The 21248-nt window shown below is 38.8% G+C and overlaps 1 protein-coding gene and 1 long non-coding RNA gene across 2 annotated transcripts; one reads left to right on the plus strand and one right to left on the minus strand.

The window, feature by feature from the left end:
• Positions 1-1558: 1558 nt before the first annotated feature.
• On the minus strand, positions 1559-20248 carry GPNMB (glycoprotein nmb). Its single transcript, XM_026103865.2, has 11 exons — positions 20018-20248; positions 15099-15248; positions 14198-14341; positions 12717-12890; positions 11459-11617; positions 10708-11016; positions 9369-9464; positions 8566-8668; positions 7439-7644; positions 4866-4953; positions 1559-4029 (listed from the first exon to the last, which is right to left on the minus strand). The coding sequence occupies exons 1-11, from the start codon at positions 20085-20087 to the stop codon at positions 3876-3878; spliced, it is 1653 nt and encodes a 550-aa protein (XP_025959650.1). The 5' UTR covers positions 20088-20248; the 3' UTR covers positions 1559-3875.
• LOC112985320 (uncharacterized) lies at positions 3902-5911 on the plus strand. Its single transcript, XR_003259729.2, has 3 exons — positions 3902-4009; positions 4174-4294; positions 4851-5911. It is a non-coding gene; the product is annotated as an uncharacterized LOC112985320 (long non-coding RNA).
• Positions 20249-21248: the final 1000 nt, after the last annotated feature.

A 21248-nucleotide genomic window follows, 5' to 3' on the forward strand; every position in this document is an offset into this window, starting at 1 on the left:
AGCGCGGTGTTTCGTCCTCGCGGGCCAGCTCCGCTCATGGGCAGAACCGCGGCTGTCCGAGCCCCGGCGTGAGAATTTCGGGGGGGGGATAGTCCTGAGCGTCAGCGCCGGCAGAGCGCCGGCCTCGCCTTCCTGGCGCTGCTTTGCAGCCCCGGCCGTGTTGTTCCCTGAGGGATGTTTGTGCGCTGAGGCGATGAAACGGGGGATCGACGTGGAGAAGGAAGGGATCTAGACACCGGTAACGGGCTCTCTGCGATGTTAGTTTGTTGGGAAACTGGAAAGGAGCAAATACAAAAGACAAAAAGGCAGTGTCATGCCAGCCGTAGTCAGGTGTCCAAGCCCTGTTCCCTCTTTCAAGGGCTATAGTTTCATCTAGGAACCTGCAGTTGGCTCAAAACTAGTTACTTGGGAAAGTGTATTTTACATTTATGTAATGCAGCAACAGTGTGAACATGCAGAGAGTAATAGTCTTGCTTTATTAGTTTTGCTATGGAAAATGTCACCAAGTGTTAAAAAGTTATGACCTACACAAGTTCAACTCTTTATATTTACTATGAGTAAAAATGTGTTTCCCTTCACCATCACCACTTCCAGAAAATGTTGGCATTTACACTGATAGTGAAAGAGAAGAATTATCGTTCTGACTGCTTTTCCCTCTCTCATTGTGCTGAACGATTCGGAGGATGATAAAATGATGGTATTAAGACTTAAAGGGAATAATTTGTGAATGTTGAAGAGCAGCAGAGATTAAAAAAAAAAACCCTTTAGTTTCAAACAAAATCTGACTGCCGTACAAGGCTGGAAGTGTTTAGTTATACTAGCAGGCCACAGTGTCTGGTTGTCTCCTACAACATTTAGTTTGATTTCTTAACGATTCCTTTTGGGGGCTGGTGTTTTTTAGCCTGAGTTTCCACTTGAAAATACTTGTGATAGTAAAAAATGTTAGTGACATCTGATGAGACTTGTGCTATAAAATATGAATGTTCAAAAAAAAGGGAACAGAACACGCTGTTTGAAGTAATACTTAAGTTTGGTAAGACATTTTTCAGCAGACTTGTTACCTAATTCATGTTTCTGTTTCTCTTGATGACATATTTTAAAAGGTGTTGTCTCTAAAGTTGACATATCTATATTTGATGTCATCCTTTGATGTTATTTTTCCGAAGGGGCTGCCTGAAACCTATCTGTCCTGTAACATTTGGTGACGTACATTCACAGATCTGTTGTTTGTAAGCTGCTGTTTCCTTTGAAGGCCATGAAGTTCATTTTTATCCTGATCTGTTCAGGAATTGGGTTCTACAGGTGTAATAAGGTTACTGAGAAAGTCTTCTCACTTCTCAGGTTGGTGGTGCCATTGTCTTAAGTACATTTCAAAGAAGACTGCAGAAGCTGGGAGAAAGCTAACAGTAAATGCCAGATATGTATAAATGAACTAAAACTAAGGCATATCCATTTGTTTTGCCTGGAGGTAGATGCTGTTCTGATCAGTAATTAGACCACTCACTCATCAGGTTGCTCATTTGACTATATCTCTTTCTGAGACAAACAGAACATACTCTTTAAAATCATTAGGTAGTTTATTTGTCAATACAGCAGTCAGAATCCACTGTGTAAAACCAAAGATATATGAATTAGAAGTTACACCTGAAAAGGCATAATCAAGTTGTAAATATTCTAACATGACATTTAAAGGAAGATAATGCAAACTATTCTGTATTCTTAGGATGAAGGATTAAAAAAAGAAAGTATGGATGAAAACTAGTCTCTGTACAATAGCGTAAGATGTCTCTGTGCTTCTGTTTAATACGTAGTGTTGTGCTGGAACAAGATGCTTTCTGCGTATAGCCTACAGTCAGTGACAGCCTGCATCATCACTGATCCTAAGCATTACTGCTGCAGTAGACCTATATTTTCATACTGCATTACAGGTCTTTGTAAGCTTTTGACTAAATTCCTGTCTTGCCTCAAGCCAGAGCAACATGTATGCTACCCTCATATCATCAGTATCATGCAAACTACACTCCCTCCTATCATCAGTCTCACTGATAACTTAGGCCATAAAATGCGGATAATAATTTCTGCAGGAAAATGTGTTTTAAGTCAGAGAATAGTTTTAGATGCACAGTTATGGTTACATAAGAGGATGAACAGTTATGTATAAAGAAGACAGAACAATGGCCAATGTGGTGCTTTTAAAAATATATATCTGGAATGGCCACAAAAGAGTTAAAATAATCAGAGAACCTAGAAACAAAAGAAGAAAGGAGGCTATTGAATTATAACTAAAGAACTAATCTCACGGGTGTGTCACAATCTGAACTTTTTATATTTTCAAGCTATTTAAAGGTCTCCATGCACACTGGGGAGGTGGCAGCGAAGACTCCAATCAGAGTGAAGATGGAGAGCATTTGAGAGGTCTACTAAGATATCAGTAAAATGCATTCATGCTTAAATATCTTCTCATGAACTGAGAGCAATAGGTGTCAGTCTCAAGTTTCAAGTTACAGTAAAGAAGCTAAATATGTTGAAATACAGCTCTTCAGTGGATTCAGCATTTAGAATTGGGTTATGTGAAGTCATTTCCCCAGCTTCCAACTGAAAGTTAATTTCATTTTGATTATAAACTTTAATATTAACAGCAAGACTCCTATGGAAAATGGACCATTTAAGGCATTTTGGTCTGTTTTCTCATCTCAGTGAGCCTCTATAACAACCTCTTCCCTTCCACATATAAGAGGTTCTCCTTTTTTCTTATCATCCAGTGGTCCAGCCTTCAGCAGTTTGCTTCTAGTCTTCCACTATTGAATACCAACAGTACCAGATTATGAGAGTGTATGGCTAGAAGACCAGATCACTTGAGAAAGGCCTAAAAATGAGTTTTGCTAACACAAAGCTGCAGCTACACTAACAAACAAAGATGCATCGATTTTGTAGACTTTTACAGTTTCTAAGCTGTATCATGCAAAAGCAGAAACTGGAGCATATTGCTTTATTTACCATGGGACTTTAATTTATTCGAGTAAGTAGTCAAAGTGAGAGGGGATGGAGGAACAAGCAGAGAACAATGTCTCCTTACAGCATGAGATGAATGGCAAGAGAAGGGAAAAAACACACTCTGCTCTGGGAGTCAAATGCTCACACCTTTCTGTTAGGATCCTTGTTCTCTTTACCCTTGTCCCTGGAACATATATTTGCCCTCTGGGGAGTGGTGGTGCCAATCCGATGTCTCATGACCAGTGGAAACAACAGGAAACAAAGCCACCATCAGCAATCACATCTAAGACTTTTACATGGGTCTCAGACTAAAAGTTTAGGCTGGAGAGAAGCATGTAGGTGGACCCTGTCAATCTGTTGTTTGGGTGTCCATGATCTGGACTACAATGAGATTTGTACATTGCTCCCCACAGACATAATTTGTGTCTCCGCCCCCCGCCCCAATCTTTCTTCTTAGCAAAGGCATGTATCCTGCCAGGGCAGTAAGCAGCTACACTGGACTGTATATTTAAGACGTAATATTTAGAAGTTAAAAAAAACAACAACAAAAACATTAATCTTTCTTCCTCTGGATTACAGATCTGATTCATTTTACAAGTAAGTAGCCTAGAAGTAAGAAAACGCAGATAAGAATGGGGGTTTTAACTATTCAGTAGAGTGTATCCTAGATCACAAGCAAAAGCAACAGGTGCTCAAAACTACCTCACTCTTTTCTAAGAAGGACTATTTCATATTTCTAATTGCACCAAGCCCCCAAAAGTTATCAACCAATCTATATGTGTTTTCACCTTACCCCCTTGTTTTAATAAGAAAAAAAATCCAAAGTACAGTTTAGACATGAGTCCTGTACTTAATCTAATAGTCAGTGTTGAACTAAAGATTTAAACAATGCCTGGCTTGCTTTTCAGCAGAGGATCTTTCTCATTGCTCCTAGAGAAGAAAATGGCTTTGAAATTGCTGAAGTAAGCGCTGAGTCCCTCCTGGTTCTCTGCTTGTCCTGGTCTTCTCTCAATAGGTTTGTATTGTTTGTATCTCCTGCAAGGAATGTGTATAGTTAGTTGCCGAAAGACATTTAAATGAAGGTCCACATTTAGCATGTAGCCAGTACCTATGAGAATTAATCATGTATTCATAATATATGTTCTTTCTCTTCCTTCCCCCTTCAATCCCATACAACAGTAACTGCCACAGATTAGTTGCCTGGTTAAGCAGAAGGCCTGATTAAGAAGAAGGCTTTATTCCTTCAAGGAGTACTGTTGCTCTGTGGAGGTGTTTTCTTTCTCACCACTGACCGTAAAGGGTGAGCATGCTTTTAACTCGGGAGCCTCAGTGTACTCTTAAAGTTTGGTGAGAAACGTTCAAGCTAATACTGCAACAAGATATGCTTCAGTTAACTACTTTCCTGCATGCTGGGTGCCCTTTCCCCAATAGATTTGTCAGTTATTTAATGAAGAATTTTGATGATCAATACTTGGTCTGTCAGTCATTGTCAAACACTGCTGGTAAGAGTTCTAAAACTAAATTAAATTTCTATTGGTTAGCTTTGATTGGATACGTAAATCATCTAATGCAATTGGAGTTTGGTTACTGGCTGAATGCAGTTTCCAGACCTTATAGTATTACTATTTGTGCTTACAAACACAGAATAAAATCTTCTATGAAATTCTTTAATATTTGCATATTTTTGATGGCTTTATGGCTTAAGGCAGTAAACTCATTTTCTTGAGCATTTCCCAGAATATTTGTGAACAGCAATACAAAAGAAACAAAAATATAGCTAAAGCAAATTCAAGTTGTTTGTTTTGTTAATTTAAATTAATCTTTTTGTTGGTTCTCTAAACTATTACTAATCCTAGAAGCCAGCAACTTACTTGTAAAGGACGAAAGCCACAATGAGGACAAACACTGCCAGCAAACCAAGGAAGATAAAGACACCTTCTGTTGTTCCTGAGGATGATCCTAGATTTCAAAAAGTAGTTTTGATTGTAAGATTACCCTGATTTTTACAATGAGATGGATTTTTCCAAAGAAAATGTAATTTTTACCAGGTTGCTTTACAAACAGAAGTACACTTAGTATGTCAAACATGCTAAGCATTGGAGGCCAGTGCCTTTGGCAGGAGGTGGTGCTTTTGCAGCCTAATCAGTTTAATTCTCAGTGCCACCAGGTTGTGAGTTGGGCTTTGGCAGTTTTACATATGGGCTGTGCTCCTGAAAACACGCAGTTGCCCTTTTAGTATGGAAGGGAACAGAGGGTTTTGCTGGCACCCCAGAAGATGGAGCTAATTTGCTCCTTGCCCAATTGCTATGCTAGGGAACCACTTATACTGGGAGTATAAAATACATAATCTCTTTATAAGGTGTAATGTAAGAATTATTGTCAGTTTACTGTCTTAGGGATGATAGCCAGGAGAAGGAAAGAAGGGATGAAAAAATGAAATTTCCAAAGTGTTATTGTTTCAACCTCACATCCTAACATGGTTAAGCGCAGCTGAGTGCCTGATGGACGCAAGGTTTGTTTGCCTCATTCCTTTAAAGAGCTGAGGGCTCTGCTTCTGTAACATTGTCATTGTGGGGAATCAGCTCTGAACTCTGCTTCTCACTGAACTCTGCCTTCTGGTTTGTCACTGACCATTTCACTCATGTCTACTAATTCCATCGTATCTGAGGGAAGAAGAGGCCAAATCAGTACAAGCGTTTTCTTGATTTATGTTAAATATCTTAATTTTCCAGTCCATAGGCTGTACATCAATCCATTTATTGATGTTATTGACACTGAGACACATTCTTGGTCCTCACGTTAATAGTCTTTATACAATGAAGTAACCTAGAAATGTATGTTGATTTACCTTTCCAGTTTATTAGTTTATAATTGCTATATATTAAAATGAAGATATCACCTTTGGGTTTGCTATTTACTTGGTATGTGTTCGTCATGTTTTTCAGTTTGTTGATACAATTTTTGTGAAGTCTTGACATCAGTCCTAGCTTGCACAATATTTTTGTTGATACTCTAGGGATTTACATTATTTTATGAATCATGTAGGTCCTTGAACTAGTTTGCAAAACACCACACAACTATGGGACAGGTATAAATCACAGAAGGGCAACCCCTTCAACAGCAGTTTAAACAGGTTAGGAGTTGATGTTTTGTACAGTGCCCACATAACCCAGTCACAGTCTGCCAAACTTCGAAGGCCAGATGTTTAAGTATACTGAGGCACCAAATGATGGGATTTTCAGAAGCTCATAAATACTTACTGTCCCTTGAAATGAATAGAGAATAATGATATGTGGGAGATGTTTACAAATGCTAGATGGGCTTCTGTGGAATTCATAGCAGCAACCTCTCTTAGAGTCTAATTCTGCTTTGATGGTAGTGGAAGCCCCAAACTACAATTTAGCTTTGCTCCTGGCAGACACCTAGGGAGACCAGCCTCGTTGGACTAAAGTTAACTTCTGTGAATACAATTTCAAGAAATCCTACTAGATGCTTATTTGCATTTTCAGGAGCCTACACACACTTACAGGTTGGGTAGCATGCCTTAGTCATCATGGATTGATTTAGGTACAGTTAAGTTTATACCTAGATTAAATAAAATCAGCTGAAAATGCTGTAGCAAATGGCTACAGGGTCAGTTTCTTGGCTGATGTTAATTAAAAAATGCGGCAGAGTCATCAGGATGTTGAAGTGGGAGGACAGTAAGGCAATGGAGTGGGAACAGAGAGACAGTATGATCAGTTAGGGTTCTTATTGAATCTGAGGTGAATACCTGGTTCTGTCAAAGACTGCTTGGATAATCATGAGCAAGACGCAGTGAGATTCATCTGACCAAAGGTAAACCATTCTATTCTAACCATTCAGCTACTCTATAATAGTCACCTTGCACACACTTTGGAGTCAGTGAATGACACAGGCCTTTCCAGAACTTGATTCATCTTTGCTAATGTAGAAATAGAGACCGGGTCAAGATCAGTGGGTTATAATAGAGGGCCCAAGACAGCCACTCAGCTATAGGCTTTGATTCTGTCTCTAGTGAGCCAGATTCCTCTCTCAGTTTCTCTGTGTTTGAGTTCTCTGTGTGAAGTGGGAAGGCTGGCATTTCTCCTACCTACTTTTCTGTCTAACAGAGTTGTTCTGTGGAAAAATATATTACAGCTTAACAACTGTTCATATTCTTTGATACTGAAGGGTTTGTATAATTACCATACTAATTAGATCATACACATAAACCAAACCAAGTTCTAATGTCAAAAAATCCCATAGGGAAAGGATCATCTGTTATCTTTGTGTGGACTCACAAAACCTGGCACAGTCTCAGCTGAGGCATCTAAGCATACTCGAACCTAGCTGTGTGTTCCTGTGATCCCACCCCCTCCCAAGGGAAATGACCACAAAGGGAAGCTGTTCACAGACCATCCACACCTGCTCCGTGCAAACTCACCTCCATTTACAGATACAAGCGCGCTTGCAAGGGCTTGACTTGTGTCATCTCCCAAGGTGATATTTATACAGTATGTTCCAGGTTCATCAAAAGCTCTCCGTATGGTGAGAAGGCATTTGTCAGTGATGATGATGGGGTCACATACCACACTCTGAGACATCTGGCATGTGGGGTCAGAAACTACTGTACAGACATCTGTAGGAAGACTGGGGTGGGAAGAGAGAGTAAAGAGAGAGTACATTGTATGTGCGGAGTCCTGTTAGCCCAGTTTATAGACACTTTGCACAGTTTTATACCGATGCCTGTTTACTGGAATCAATGATGTTATGTTGGTTTAAAAGAGCATTATGTTAACATTTTTCTATATTTTCTACATACATACATATTTTAGATGTACACAGATTTTATATAAAATGCATATATAAAATCTTCCATAAAATCATCTTGTTTCACTTATAATTATCACTTTATGGTGGTCACAGTTACCTACAGTATGTTGGTTTATAAAGTCTGTTACCTTTAAAATATGTTGCCATGAAAGGAATACAGATTCTTATGTTTAATGTTATGTGCGGTAAAATCGGCATGCTAATTTTAGAAAGATCAATTGTTTTCCAGTTGCATTATCAAGATAGTTGTTGTACCTCTCAGTCCTCTTAATTCATATCCCCTTCTAGGAGGTAGGAATATTAATGCAATTAATACTGCATTTGGCAGTTAGTATTGCAGTTTTCCTATCTGAGGAATTGCTTGGACACACCCATTTACCTTAAACATCAAAAAATCATGGCTAGAAAGAAAGGGTTTCCTTCCAATTTCAATAGACTGCTTCCCGCTTTACAGTGAGTGCTGAAATCCTGTTTTTGCCAAGAAAATATAAAATCGCTTCTACCCACTTATCTAGTTCTCTTATTTTTACTTAGGCATGACATTTGTTCTGAATCCTAAGAGCCTAGCAGTAACCTCTGTTGACACAGTTTACAAGTGAGACTTGCATTATCTTTAGTTTCAGTCCAGAAACAAAAATGCTGAAGTTCCCAGCTTTTGTTCATGCAACTGCATCTAAGTGCAAACAGCATTCCAGCACCTATTTTTAAAGTGATTGGCAGTCTCATTTACACACTTACCTCCCTTGGCAGGTAACAACAAAGTCAACCAGTGAGTTTTCAGCTTGACTTTCTGTCACCTGGATGTTTGTCATCTGAATGATATTTACCTCAAGGATTCCCTCTGGAAGAGGAAACAGATGTCAAGGATAGGACATATGATAAGCTCTGAAGTGTTTGTGTACAGAACCTCAAGTGTTTGGCTGATGCTCAGCTCAGGTTTTGTTTTCCATAACCTTCTTTCTCCCTCAGCACTCCTCTTCAAGGGTTTGAAAACAGAAATGTTCCAGTACTTTTCTTATGAGGTTGTTCCCTTCTGTTCTGCTCTTTTTTTTCTTTAAAAAAATAATAAATCACCTCCACCTGATTACCTCTGTCTCCTGCTAACCAGGACTTCTGCACATACTAAGATCAACCTGATCTTATGTAACCTTTCAGGCCAGTGCGTTTCAGGTGTGCCAGTTTCTGAAGCTAATGGTATAGAAAAGAGTGATATGGCTCACGTTCTTGTCAGCTATTTCCCAGCACAAAAGACTGGAAACATTTGCGCTGTAGCACAGGGGCAGCCGTTGGCAAGTGTCCGGAGCAAGGCCCAGACTTACATGTCTGGAACCAAGGCACCATAACCTCTGCTGCTGGGTCCTGGGAGCGTGTGTAGTAGCTGCACATTAACCTTTAAAAATGTCAGCGAGGTCCAAGAGAGAAGGATCTTATTGTAGGTCACACATTAGATAAAAGAGAGGCTAAATAAATATTTTCTCAACCATGCAAGTGTTACTTTATTAGCCCCACTCCTGTGTTGAGGTATTGACTCAGGTCCTTACCTACAATAGAGATACTGGTTCTGTAATATCCATATCTGTAAATATGGCAGCCTCCATCAGGATTGTCTCCCGTTGTCTTGACAGTGGTAGAAGAGTCTGGATTAGAAGATGGTTCAATGGTTACTGTTGGGTTGGGTAGGGAAAAATAGATACACAGCTTACAACAAGTTCTACTTAGAGGTATTGTGAACATGGCCATGTCTTTCAACTGCATTCATTACATATGTCATTAGTTATTTTGCTCTACAGCTATGGAGTAATGCACTTATCTGTATAGGATCATGGTAGAAACTTAAAGAAAACACATGTGCCCTGCTGTTCTGTAGAAACCAAGAGTGGCTGGGATTTCAGATTCTTTGGCCTGGGTAGCCTCACTCCAAAAGCCGCCATGCTAGTCACCTGTCTCTAAGAAATAAAAGTGAGACTACGAGGTTTGGTTTAATTGAAAACTTATTTAAAATTCCCAGATCAATTATAGAGTAAATCCAAATGCCAATAAAAGCTTTAAAATGCTCTCTTTAAAAATGTGTATTTTTCTATTGCTCTACGTTAGTGTTAGTTGAAAAATGAAGAGGGGAAGTGACGGAAATTTTATCTTTTCCTTTTCATTCTCATTTAACATTTTATTAAAAACACATGTTAAAATTCTGAAATTTGAAAAATGTAGCCACATTTACAATTTAATAGTAGAAGTATTATAACTACCCAGGCTGAAGGTCTTTGGCAAACCGTAAAATTCTTTGAGATGTTAAGCCAGTGCTGAACAGAATGAAAATTATTCTGAAATATGATAGTGCATAAATTTAAAGTGGAAGAGGCATTCTGGGTTAATGCCTTATGAAAATCCCGTATTTTGGAATAAGAGTAACTTTTTTCTAGTTCAATCCAGTCTCATTAAATTTTGGATGGAGGTTAATGAAAACTAGGAAGTAACCAGCTCTAGGAGCTGGTTCATGCAGGCAGCTGTTGTGAAATACCTCTTTTTCAGTTTAAATTTAAATCTCACCTCTGGAAATGTCCCTGAATAGGCAAGACTAAAACCATTTGGTCTGGCAAGGTAAAGGGTCTAAAAAGGAAAGTGTCCACCTGAGGACGCCATTATGCTGTCATCCTTGTGGTAGAATTTGATTTAGTGTAAATGGGATTCGGGTTCTTAAATGTGTAACTGATGCCTATGTGTTTATTGATTCTGTCTCTAAACTACATTTAGTGTTTGCAGAGTTTAGGAGCTCTTACTTTGATGGCATACAACTTTTAAAGATATATACCTAAAACTCTAAATTCTGATTTTTTAGCATTACTGCTGATCCAGTATCACTGCTGATTGATGAACTCTTACCTGCTGAGGTGGGCATTGGTGGAGTGTGTGTTACTGGCTTGCAAGGTACAGGTATAATAGCTTGGACAGTTAAATTCAGAGTGAAGTTTCCTTGTAGAGCATAGGTGTGAGGTGTAATGGAGCTGCTTGATACAAATAACCCACTTCCATCTCCAAAGTCCCACTTGTAGGAGATGACAGAATTATTGAGATAGTAACTGGGATCATGGATCTTCACATCAAATGTGATTGGTGAGTCTTTGATAAAGATAGAGTCTGAGATGTTGCGGTCATTTTTCTGGGACATATTCACAAATAATGGAATTTTTTCTGCAAGAAAAATGGAAGAAAACAATAATAGCAAGCATATCTGTTTGCAAACAGCTCCAAAGTTCCTGAACAAAAATAATCAGAATGCAAGACATTAATATCTTTAATATGGATTTCTACTTTAATTCAGTGTACTGAATGAATGCCAATAGGGAACAGTTACACAGAAAAGTATGGAAACATATAAGGAATCACAAGCATCTATTGAAGACCACGTTTCCTCTAGTAAATCAATTTTCATCACAAAGTGTTACAACTGAGATAGATACAAAGGTAAATTACGTTATTCAAGGCAATTTGCCAGAGATTTCACATCCATGTTAAAACCTGTCTTGGGCCAATGCCTTCTTTTCATCCCAGATAGTGCTCATGTTAAATACTTGCAACACCTACACAACAAATATCTCCGGTATTTTATTACAGTTTATTTCAGGACACTCACCTGTTACAACATAAATGCTACTTGCTCTTGCAATTGGAACATATGTTGAGTGCCCTCTCCTGTAAATGGATACCTCCATCACGTGTTTGCCAAGAGTGATATTTGCTGTGTTGACTGAAACAGTTGTTGAAAAGCGTCCAGTATTTTGGTAGTACTGACCTGAAAAAGAACATGAGTTTATAAAATGTTTTACCCTTAAGGCTAGTTACAGGAAATTGTTCTAAGATAACCAATGTCTCTCTGAATCTTGGATTGTGTAAATCATAATGTAAGTTTAGAATCATCTTTCAGTTATCTGACAGGTCCTTTTGGAGCACTGGGTACTTATACGAGGTGGTTACTCCCATTATTCCTGTGTTTTTTTCAGAGGTGTCAGAAAGATGTCTCAAATTTCATTGATCTAAAAAGAGGCATTTGCAAGGCATCTATATCTTTCCAAAGTAATTACATTATATTAAATTATTAGGGTTTTGTAGTGAACAGCATTACCTCTTAGGCATTCTAAATTAACTTGTATGTCTTCAGGGTAGCAGGAAGGTATAATGCTCCTTGCTTTATTCAGCAGAACCCTTTATATACATTTACTTATTTATATTCGTAACAGCTGATTGAGGTAGGTAAATAGTATCAGCTTTATTTAAAATTGAGGGCATTATTATTATTACTGATGCTTATATTGATATTGTCAAGCTAAATTAGGCTATTAAGATTTAGTATGTAGCCAGCATCAGAAATAGCCCAACCATTACATACTCAGGAGCTGAAAACACTAAAAACCAGCATCTGTGACTAGAACAGTACCACACAGTCAATGGCAGTTTTCACCTTCTCCCCAGAGTCAATAAGTGCTGTACTGTTAAACTAATCTACAGATATACAGCTCTGTGGTCTAAGAATCTGAAGTAGTAGCAGCTGGTCAACAAACCATCTGGCTGACCTGCTCAGGCTCTCTGTTTTCCTAGAAAACTATCTTGAGCACTACTGAAAGGAAATTAATTTTCTATGGTTGTAGTTCTCTGAATGCATAACCTTAAAGAAAATCTCTTGGTAATACATGATTTCCAAATCTGGCAGAAGATAATAGAGCAGCTGATGCCCTCTCTGAAAACCTCTGAATGAATTCAGAATTCTCACTCAAGAACTATGGAATACCTTTTAAGAATTTTTAATGAAAGATATTAGAAAAATGAGTTAATATACAAAGTGAACGTAAGTTTTGCAGCATCAACCAAACCAAGATATGTTTTGCAGTACTAACCAAATGTATGAAACAGATAGACAAAGTTCCTCTTCCTCCAGTCAGAATGGTGAGGGAAAGGTCTCCCATCTGGGAATACATTATGGCTGTGGTTGCTCGTGCAGTTTTCCCAGCCACAGTTGTTCATCCATTTAGTCCTGTTGTAGACATACTGATCCTGTGAAGCCGGAGTATCTAAGTGTAGAAATAGGACATGTTCCTGGTCAGTTGTGAAATGTATGATAAACCAGGAAACAGAATGCAGGCACCCCAGGTCACAGCAAAGTTATTGCCCTTAAACAATGGGGTAAGTGGGCTATTTTTAGACTGACATTTAGTTCTTCTGAGATTGTGTTTTGTTTGCTTTTTTCAGGCATAGTTTAAAGTTGCTTGCCCCAAACCTGCTGTCAATTACAGAGGGTGCTACTATTTCACTAGAGCCAGTGGAGCTGCCCTGACATTCAGCAAGCAAAATTTAAATATTTGAGTAGAAAAAGCATCTGTGGAAGTACCAGGAGGAAGTGATTTGTTTTGTTTTGTCAGAAAAAAAATTCTATGGCACTTTCAAATAAGTTATGCATCAACTACAGTACCATTCTGAATAGTAAAAGGACAGTTCCTCCCCAAACAGTAAAATGAACATTAAGTAGAGAATGGGTGTCAGCAGTTAACGAGACATTAGACAGTGGAAAAAGTAGAACTTATGCTGAAAAAAATTTTTGTTGATGTTCCTTGAGATAGAAATTATTTTGATCAGTAGAAACATTTGTTGAACATTTATGAATTCAGAGGGAGAACAGCACAGCAGCCTGTTTCACTCAAGATCCAGTAACTTCAAACATCAGAACTGTGATGCGTTTTGCTCCTTTTAGCATGTAAAGATGATCAAAAAAAGGTGATACTCTGGTGAAAAGGCTGCTTGTTTTTAAATGATAATATTCTTCTGGTTACTTTTTATTCTTGAAATATGGGAATGTGAAATTTACTCTTCCTTGACGGTTTTCAGGACACAGAAGATGATTTGTAGTTATTCTACAATACTTAATTGAAAAAACATCTCAATTGCATAAGTTGTCAGTTTTATAAATTTGGAAGAAAACAGTGTGACTGAGTGATCAGTTGAACCTGTCTTCATCCAGGGATTGGGCAACCTTGTGAGTGAGCTGAAAAGCAATAACAGTATTTTTAGGAAGCCAAATTAAAGTCAGTATTTTGGAAAGCTAATTTTATAGTGAAGACAAATCTCCTTAAAGTACCTGGCCATTATATGTAGCAGGTGCAGAAGTGTAAAAATAATACAGTGATATTCTGAAGAAGAAAAGTGTGATATTCTGAAGAAGAAAAGTGGCATGACACAGGCTAGACACTAGTGTAGGTATTAGTTAAAAGCAGCATAACTTTTGGTTACAGGTTGTGCTTCTTAAGATTGGAAAGATTTATGACACTCACACCAGAACAACAGTGAGATACATAGACAGAACATGGAGATTACCATTACCTACCCTGGGTACAGTTTCTCTCATATATTATGTTGCCATCATTATCTTCTCTTTGACACTTGGGAAACTGGAGAGTCACGACAAAGGTCACGTTAGAGCCTACCAGTGCTGGGCTATCAGTCACCAACTTGGCTCTCACCCTTCCTCCTGTTGAAAATAAAATTGAGACTTCACTGCAGTAAAGGATGCATCAGAGCAGCAGTTACCTTCAACTGTGCACTATTTACATTTGAAATCCTTTATTGATACTTCCTTTATTTCCAATGGGATTTGTGCTCCTAAGTCACTTGCACCCATATCAAAATCCCAGCTTACAACAATCAGTTAGAGGCATTCATCATCTCCACCAAAATCACTAACTGACCTGCCATTTATTTCCTTCTTACAGCTGAGAATCAGATTTTTACCTGTGGGGTCAATATATTCCAAAGGAGAATACTTTTATTTCTCCTCAGGAATACAGCCTTTAGGCCTCAGCTCAGACAAGGTGATGATGAACTGGGTCTTCACTGACATTGTTAAACTGAAGCCCACAGTAACCTTGGATAGAAGTTGAAGGTACATGTCCCCGGTGCATGTTTCCAAAAAATAAAAAATAAAAAGGATTGTCCTAGAGCAGTGCCTATCGATACCTCTTAATACATATTAGTTTCTGACGCTATGAGTTACGGGAAAGCATATACTGTAACAACTCACTAGTATGCTTCCTCAGACAATGTACTAATAGTAGTATCCAAGCCAATGGTCTCTAATTTATTATTGCTTGCAGCAGCTCTGGATATGGCATATAGGAAATAGCACTACAGCACTTGTGCTCTTTGATGAGGTGGATTTTCTGGCCAATTTTTTTCAATTTTTTTTTGAAAAAATCCAAAAATTTTTTAAATTGTGTATGTGCAACTACCTTTCCAGCAGCCCTTCCATCTGGGATCTCCTTCTTCCCAGAAAGGATAAAGTTTTTCATTCCATTCATTTTGGTCACTAGACCAGCCATGTAGCTTCTTATAGGGTGTGACAGGAGAAGTTCTGTCTTGGCTCAGCACATCTTGAAACCCTAGATAGAAAAAAATGAACATATAATGTCATAATATATTCCCTGTTACTCCATAAGGACATTACTGTGCTGAACAGCCTACTCGTGATTGTGTTCTTGCACTGATTAGAAAACTTCACCAGTGGAACGTTATGGAACTTTATCTTGGCAGCTATAAACACTTAAATCACCCTATAACCAACATAAAGAAAATTCTGTCACTGATTTGCAGTTGCACTATTCCAAGCTTTCCAGAGAAAGACTAAAAAGTTTTACAACATTTTTGTCATATCAGAGCAAGTGTTCTTATGGAATGGACATAACCATGCAATAATCAGGCTAGTTGTAAAGAGGTTGCTTAATTGCTAACTCTTTTGTGCCTGACTGGTAATCTGTGACTAAAAGGGTAATAGGCTAAATTCACTCTGTGTCTAAGTTGTTCTTTAGTGGAAGTTATGCTAGGAATGAGTTTTGACCCACTGAAGCTTCCTTTGTGAGTTGACTGGTGGTTTGGATAGGAGCGGTTGAACCAATCCTAACTGGTATTTCCAGAAAAGGAAATGTAGAGCAGAATAGTAAATTTATTGTGTTTATAATATAACAACAAAAAGATACTAGCTTCATGCCTATTATTTTAAAATGGCTCAGATGATTAAATAATTTTAATAACTTCTTTCTTCTCATTTTAGCAAGTGATGGACTCAGACTTTTCCCAGGCCTTTGAGAGGCCTTTAGGCCTCTGTCACAAAGTAGCTGCATTATGAGAAGCAAAATAAATAACTGAGTAACCTGTAGGAACATGTTAAACACTGTAGGTTGCCATAAAAATATGTTTGTAAGTAGGCTCATGGGCAGAGTTCCATTAAAGCCTGGAGGCTTTAACCAGCTCTGTCATATTAATCAGATACCCATTAAGTGTGCCATTCTGTCATAACATCGAGGCAGTTAGGATTTCTTCTGCTTTTCATGTCTTTTAAAGTTACCTGATGTTGGATACTTCTGTGATTTATATACAAGTGCAACAAAGAGCTAGATGATTTCAGGGAGAATGTAGAGATCTGTAAGAAAGGCAGGAATGGCCCTGTGTGGTATTACACAACCAGCTGTTGGAATTTCTCCAGGTTTTGGAAAAGGCACAGAGCAAGTGTAGCCAGTCCAAGCTGCTGGAAAGGACATCCCTTCAGACAGGCCAATGCCCATCTCCCACGAGCAGTCCAAACTGATGCTGTAAGCTCTCTTGCAACTATCTTGGGGCTTGAAGGCACAAAGGTCTAAGGAAAAGAACAGATTTTGCACTTGGAGATATACACTCCCATGTTCTTTTGCCCTAGAGGAACTCCTCACAATCTCACTTAAATCAAGCCTTTCTTGAAGATGTTCTACATTGATATGAGCAAAGCACAACATTACAACGGACATTGTGATACACCCATTCCTCAGTGGCCTGTGTCACATATTCTGTCATTTTCAGTCTTGGCCAGAAGTAGAGTTGGGTAATGCTTCCTTCAGAAGCATTCCTTTTCCTTCAGAAATGTTTCACAGAAAAAAAAAAAAAACAGATTAGAGATTATAAAAATATTTCACAACAGCTTATCAAGTTCAGTTACATTGTATGTCAAGAAATTAATATGTGATCTTTTTGAAATTTAATGGTTTGGGATTTTTCCTAATTTTCCTATTATCTTTTATTTTACTTTAAAATCATTTAGTGAATAAAAATGTTTTGATTTTGTCAGATCAAAACAATGGGATCAGTCAATGTTTCACCCCCCAAAATGTTCAGTTCATCAAAAAGAGCTGGAAAACTTTTAATTTTTTAAAAGCTTTTAATTTTTAATTTTGAGTAACAATCTTTGAATTCAAAAGTAATTTTCTTGTCCAGCTTTGCTAATAACTGTGGTCACTACTTCTAAGTCACAAGTTCCTAAGGCATTTGTCTGCCTCTCTGATGTGCTTTGTTTATTTCAATCAAATATAAAACATTTCAAAAGCTTCAGGACAAGACAAAGGCATTTTTTTCAGTCAAGCAAATATTTCAGCTCTAGCTTCTCTAACACATTCAACTGAAGATTTTCAGTTGCTGAATTTAAAGGAATAAAAGGTTTTAATGTGTTTCTTCTTTAACGATGGAAAACATTCAAGAACAGATGTTGGTCATAATCAAAATTAGGGCAATTTAGTTCAAAATAGAGCAATAATAGAATCTGAGGAAATGATTACTGTAATAGTTTTGGTGAGGTGATCATAGGAGAAAAGACCTTATTCTTGGATTGACTTTCTTCTTTCTCATTCTGGTTTTGTTTTTGGTGAAAAAGGGACAGAAAAGAAGTTCGGCATTTCTAGCCACACATGGCTAACATGTTAGCCATGAGAGAAAAAGTGTGTTCAAACAGCAAAAAGAAGACATAATGAAGAGGAAGATAAAAGAGTTGTTAGAAGTAAAAAGGATGATATTATGGCCAAGCTAAGAAGTCATGTACATTCAGCTAAGCTGAGGTAAGCTTGGCTAAGAAGCCAAGCTAAGAAGACATTTACATTTTAAGAAGAGTGTAAACTCTGTAAAGCTAAATGTAAAAACATAATAAAGCAGGACAAAAGAGAATTTGAGGAACAACTTCCAAAGACATAAAAGCTACTAATTAATCTTTTTTTCAGACACAAAAGTAGTGGAAAGCTTGCCAGAAAGTCTGTCGGGCCAGTAGATGATGGAGATACAAAAGAGGTGCTCAGGGAAGATAAAGTGATGGCACAAAAGTAAAATACATTAGTTTGCATCTGCATTCACAAAGGAGAAGCATTGGAGATTTCCATGCTAAAATATTTCCTTACAGTGATGGAGAAGCTCTGTTAAAATGAAGTGTTGGCACAAAAAGTTATAGAACAAATCGAGAAATGAAAAAAGTTGTCTAGATCAGGTGGCTCTAATAGTATGGAATTTAGTCAAGAATGAAGTAAATAAGCTGTTAAGCACAGCATGTAACCTCTTGCTTAAAACTGCTTCAGTGACTGAGAAACAAAATGTGGGAAATGTGACGATAATTTTAAAAAAGGGTTCTAGGAAAGATTTAGAGGACTACAAAAAGTCTAATGCCTAAACTGGACAAGCTGATAGAAACAACAGTGAAGAACAGAATTAGCAGAGACTGTAGATAAATGTGATATGATGTAAAATGCTCTAATTCATAACAAATTATTAGAGTTTCTCTGAGGGAGTCAAAGAGCATGTGAACAAGGCTGATCTGTTTGATATAGTCTACTTGAATTCCAGATGGCATTTGACAAGGTCCCCTGCTAAAGGCACATAAAGGAACTAAGTTACCATGGGCTAAGAATGAAGGATCTCACCTGAATAAATAATTGGTTAAAATATATCAACCAAAAGTTATGAATAAATGGCCAGTTTTCTCAGTTGTTGAAATAGTTTTAAAAGTTCATAAATAATCTGGAAAATGGGTGATTTAGTCTGCTGCTAGACAGCAACTTAGAGTAGTAGAGGGGAGGACTGATGAACTGCAGGAAGACTGTATGAGACTCAATGATTGGGCAATAAAGCGACATGAAGTTCAGCATAGTTAAATGTAACTCCAACTTTACTTACAAAATGAGGACCTCTAAACTAGCTATTACCCCTCAGAAATGAGATCTTGGAGCTTTACAGTTTTCAATACAGTGCTCAGTAGTAGTTGAAAAGCTAAGGAAAGGTTAGAAATAGAGAACAAAGACAAAAGTGTTATTATAACTTTGTATAATTCCGTGTGTGTTCGTGTCTTGAACACTGTATGCTGCTCTGGTCTCTACAGCTCAGGAAGGATGTAACAATTGAAAGAGTACAGAGAAAGGTGGTGAGGATGCAACGAAGGGATAGAATTGTTTCTGTGTGAGGAGCAGCTAAATAAACTGGGTCTTGAGCCTGGAGAAGAGGTGACAGAGAAGAATATAAAAACATAATCATGAACAACATGGAGGAACAAGCAGTTATTTGCTATTTCTCAAAGTACAAAAGCTAAGGAGAATCAAATTAAACCATCAGGTTCTAAGCACATAAAAGAATGATATTTCTTCATGTAAGGCTCAGTTAATATCCTGGGTAAATACCTCTATGAGCTTGTCCAGTTATACGTTCATTACTGTTCCCCACTGGAGACAGGTACAAGGCTAGACAGATATTCAGCCTGACCTCAGCTTTTAAGGTCTTCAGTTCCTTCTTGGAGATCCTGGAACTTGAGGTTAAATTCCCATTTCTGGGTTCCTAGCCACGAGGTCAGTGAGTCAACCTAGACTGAGTCAAGTTGGGAGTCCTGGAAGATGAGGAACAGCTCTGTGCCTGCCCACCACAGCTTGAAGATCTGATTCCTTGACCGGACTCCTTGAGGTTTGGCATCCAAAGATATGGGTGTGCCAGCTGGGAGTGCTGCCTCTAACCTGGCCTCTTCTAGCTACAGCTGAGCTGAGCAAATTATGAGAAGTTGTACCTCTGTCTTTTTTTGCTGTGCTTGTGCTGGGGAAAACTTGCTGGAAATTTGAGGAAATGAGACAAGGCTTAGCTGAAGTCAGCTCCCCGTGTATCTGTGGAGCACAGGAAATAGCTGAACAGCTGTCTGCACTTTTCTCCAGCTCAAGAGACATTTCTACCCAGACCCAGGTAACCCTGAGGTGGAGGAGCAGCCAGCTAGCTGCTGCCTACCAGTTCCCAACTGCTGCACTTTGCAGTAGCAACACAGTTTTACAGTGTTGTCTCAGGATGTTGAATCCGGGGGTGTAGGGGAAGAGGAAAGGGGTGAAACACTCACGTATGGCAGCAGTACACAGAACCGCTTCAGCCAGGAGCAGGAATCCGAGGTGGTGGCAAACTCTGCTCATGGTGTGTGAGACCGTGCGTCAGCTCAGCCTGCGCAGAGGAGCAGAGAATGCCCAGTTCTTCCACACAGTAACTCCTTCAGTCTCTGCTGAGAAGTGAGAATAAAGTTTCTCTGCTGCTCTGCTCTCCGATTAAATGAAGGGCCCCAGGACTTATCATGTGATGGAATTAAGCAGAGATGCATGATTTTGTCTTCAGCTTCTTTCAGCTCATGTGCTTATGACTCACTCCCCTTGCTTTCAGCATTCCCTAGGATTTCTGAGAGACCTGTTTAGAGCCACACCATTTACCCTGAAGGCATTCTTATACTAGTTTTGCACTGTGATCAATTTTTGCTCTTATTTGTTTTTAAATTAAAGCCATTTCTTTTCAGAAATCCAAATTAACGCTCACCTCAGACTGATTTGCAACTGTTACTGCAACAGCTCATTGCCTTTGGTTGACCCGTCACTACTTTATTAACCGCTTCGTTAATGACCTGGACGATGGGACAAAATGCACTGTCAGCGAGTTTGCAAGATGATAAAAAACTGGGAGGAGTGGTTGATATACCAGAGGGTTGTGCTTCCATTCAGAGCGACCTTGACATGCTGAAGAAATGGGCAGAGAGGAACCTCACGGGCAATGAAAAGTACTGCCCCGGAGAGGAACAGACCCATGCAACAGTGACCAGCTGGAGAGCAGCTTTGCAGAGAAGGACTGGGGGTCCTGGTGGACAAAAAGTTGACCATGAATGTGCCCCTGCAACAAAGGAGGACAGTAATATCCTGGGCTGCATTAGGCATCTCCAGCAGGTTGAGGGAGGTGATGCTTCCCCTCTACTCAGCCCTGGTGAGGCCACAGTTGGAGTGCTGTGTCCAGGTTTGGGCTCTCCAGTACAAGAGAGAGATGGCGCTACCGGAGTGAGTCCAGCAAAGGGCCACAACAATGATTACAGGACTGGAGCACCTGTCATATGAGGAGAGGCTGAGAGCTGGGACTGTTTAGTCTGGAGAGGAGAAAGCTTGGGGGGAATCTTATCAATGTTTATAAATACCTGATAGGATGGTGTAAAGAAGATGGAGCCAGACTCTTTTCAGTGATGCCCAGTGACAGGACAAGAGGCAATGGGCATGAATTCAAACACAGGAAGTTCTGTTTGAACATAAGAAAACACTGTTTTA

Source organism: Dromaius novaehollandiae, chromosome 2, assembly GCF_036370855.1.
Source record: "Dromaius novaehollandiae isolate bDroNov1 chromosome 2, bDroNov1.hap1, whole genome shotgun sequence".
NCBI classification, from domain to species: Eukaryota; Metazoa; Chordata; class Aves; order Casuariiformes; family Dromaiidae; genus Dromaius; species Dromaius novaehollandiae.